Raw genomic sequence first — 2,926 nt, forward strand, 5'->3', positions numbered from 1 at the left:
ATGTATGTGGTTCACAGGGTAAAGTGTAAAAAAATCTGTTTCTTTTTGTTTTAAGGATGGGAATGATACATCTATAGTAGCTGAGTTCCCAGCTATAAAGAACACCTCTTGCAAAGTTCAGGCTCTGCAAAATGGCTTATTCCACGGGTGACTGGTGCCACCTTAGTCAGGGGGGCACATGCCTCCTCAGTGACCAGTAGGCAACCAGGAGGGTGGGGAGGGGGTCCTCACTGCAGCAAAACTTACCAACCAGTGAGTGGCTGCACTGGTCCCGAAAGCAGCCATGGCCAGCGCTTGCAGGCGGGGCATTGGTGCTCCCACCTGCCCCCTGCCCATCACCTAAGCAGGGAGCGTGGCCGGTCAGGAGGCGCACCAGCACTCGGGGGGTGCACGAGCACCCCCCACACATTGCCACTGGCTTATTCTCATGCAGTAGTTAGGAGTTTGCAAAAATAATGTTACTCGGGCTGCTTTTTTTGCCATCAGTTCTAGAGTTGCTTATTGGCTTCAAATCATTTGTTCCAGACCAGGAATCAAGTTGAATGCATTTATAGAAATCTGAAAAAGTGTTTAAACAGTGAGATGGCAAAATCTGCAGTTGACTAAAAATTATTTGGCTTAGTTGTAAGCAAAGTTTCTACAAAAGCCTGAAATAAATTAAGTCTGAGGTTGCTGACACAGTCTGTGGAGCTGGAGCACTTTACTTGTTCCCAGCACAGAGGCCAAGCAGCTGAGAGCTGTACTCGCACCATTTTCCCTAGTTCCCCCAGTCCCCAGCTGTGGCATGGCATGGGTTCCACTCCCAGCCAATGGGGAGCCATGCCAAGACCAGGCAACTTCCAGCTGTGCCTCCAGTGCAGTGGGGGAGCGGGTGTTGGGAGAAGTGGTGGCAGTATGGGCACAGCTCCCAGCTGCTTGGCCCTAGTACAGGGAAAAGCCCCGCACCTTTGACACACTGCCAAAGCCACCTAAACTACATTGGACTGAAACTGGGTTGTTCCAGCTTGTGGCTTGTAAAACATTACTAGTTCCTGCCCTACACCAGTGTCAGTGCCCAAAAGCTTGCTTAATAAATATTCTCCAACTATTTGGGTTGGTCTAATAAAAGATATCAAATTCACCCAAGGAACCTTGTCTGCCTATGTCCTTAGACCAGCACGGCTACAACCTAAACCCCTGCAACATGGAAGATATCAAATCCAGGACACACTTCAGAAAAAAATTGTAGTAAAAATATAGTTTTGTTACATTGGTGCCTGTCTTCCATTCTAGGGAAGCTACTTGCTATAGGCAAGCAAGCTTTCCAGTTGCCTGGTGAGGAAATAGTGTAATAGCACCCACTGCAAGCAAGCTTCTTAGGGATAGCTACTTGCCTACCTTTCCTGGATGCTGGTGCAACTTACATGTGTGCACAAAAACAATGTACATCACCCTGATGAAACTGCATTGCATGTCCAACTTACAGGCTTACTGTAAAATTAAAATCTTATTTTTTTAATTTGTATATTTCTAGTTTCATATCCCCAGTTTACCTTTGAATTCCCTCAGGATTTGTAAGGTTACCATAACTAAAACATACTTAAGCTGATGTGTTTTTCACCTGTCCCTGTTTGAAAGTCCACACAGACCAAAAAAATAAAAACACCTAACTGACTGACTACACAGGGGAAACAGTGATTGAATGTGTGCACTAAATGCCCAATTCTAAGGCACACTGCACAAGTGAATTTCTCTCACCTGAAGCACTGATAGTCAAAGTATGGTCAAATGTACCAAGTAAAAACAGGGTGGAGGGGAAAAAAAATCCCCTGACCCTCAGTTTAAAGTACTTAAAATGTGTATGTTCTTATTGTATGGGAAATCACAGCCTCAGTATTTTGAAGCACAAAATCACCTTTCCTCATTTTGACTGCATACTAAAATGGAATTACTACTTGCTGTGAAAATGATCTAGTTCCAGTGCGTGGTTAGCTCATTAACAAAAATGTACAATCTAGACTCACTGCAGGATTTTTTGTCAGACAAGGCAAAATGTATTCAAGACTACAGATGTGCCAACTATGAAGCTTTAAAATGAGGTTGATTCTGCAGGTGATTCATAGAACGAGCTCCCACACTGCAGTGAGCTTGATGGGTGACAGCTTCCATTTCAGTGTTTGCTGGGGTTCCAGATGGCAAAAACCTCCACTGCCATTTTGCTTGTACTTACAAGCAAAGCAAACTTTTTCTATAGTTGCCGACCCTTACAACTTTATAGTGCAGCATTTTGCAACCCAAAAGTGGGTCGTGAGAATGTATGAAAGGGATGTGAACGACCTTTAAAAATGGATTCTCCCTTAAAGGAGAAAACCATGGGAAACCGCAGCTTTTCCCTTGCAGGCTGGCAGAGCTTGGGGCTGCCCCACACAACGGGGGGCTGATGCCTAGGAGTGGGGGGCACTAGGCCAGGACTGGCCATTGATGTTTACAAACAAGTCCTGGTACAAAAGCAGTTGAAACTCCTGTTATAGTGCCACTCAAGATGGCCACTGCTTTCCTACCCTACTTAGACATGAAAGGAAGGACTTCCACCAACAAAAACAGCTGCTAACTCCTCAATGCTTTTCCAAAGAACAGAGGCTGGAGGATAACCCCACTCCTGGTTCGGAGAGCGGAGAAGAAACTGGGCAGGGGGATGTGGGGAGCAGGAGGGACAAGGGCGGGGGGGCAGCAAAGGAGAAGGTGCGGTTGTTGAAAAGGAAATGAACGCGGAGCAAGGGGGAAGGGCCTGGGGGCAGCGCTCCCCAGCCCAGCGCTGGAGGCAGCCGGGCTCTAGCTTCCCTTCCTGGTGCCCGCCCGCCCGTTACTGGCGGCTTCAGCCCCGTGTGAGCTGGGCCCGGGGCGCCCGCAGGCTCTCTCCCGCCTTGAACCGGGGCGGGGGCTCCCA

The 2,926-nt window shown here is 47.6% G+C and overlaps 1 protein-coding gene across 1 annotated transcript in view; it reads left to right on the forward strand.

The window, feature by feature from the left end:
• The window catches only part of FIP1L1 (factor interacting with PAPOLA and CPSF1), an 82,232-nt gene continuing 79,306 nt past the window's right edge, over nucleotides 1-2,926 (forward strand). The window contains exon 1 of the mRNA XM_025198345.1: nucleotides 1-18. Within this exon, the coding sequence (XP_025054130.1) occupies nucleotides 1-18 (18 nt within the window). The remainder of the gene's footprint in view (nucleotides 19-2,926) is intronic.

The sequence above is a fragment of the Alligator sinensis genome, unplaced genomic scaffold (assembly GCF_000455745.1).
Source record: "Alligator sinensis unplaced genomic scaffold, ASM45574v1 scaffold134_1, whole genome shotgun sequence".
Lineage (NCBI taxonomy): Eukaryota > Metazoa > Chordata > Crocodylia > Alligatoridae > Alligator > Alligator sinensis.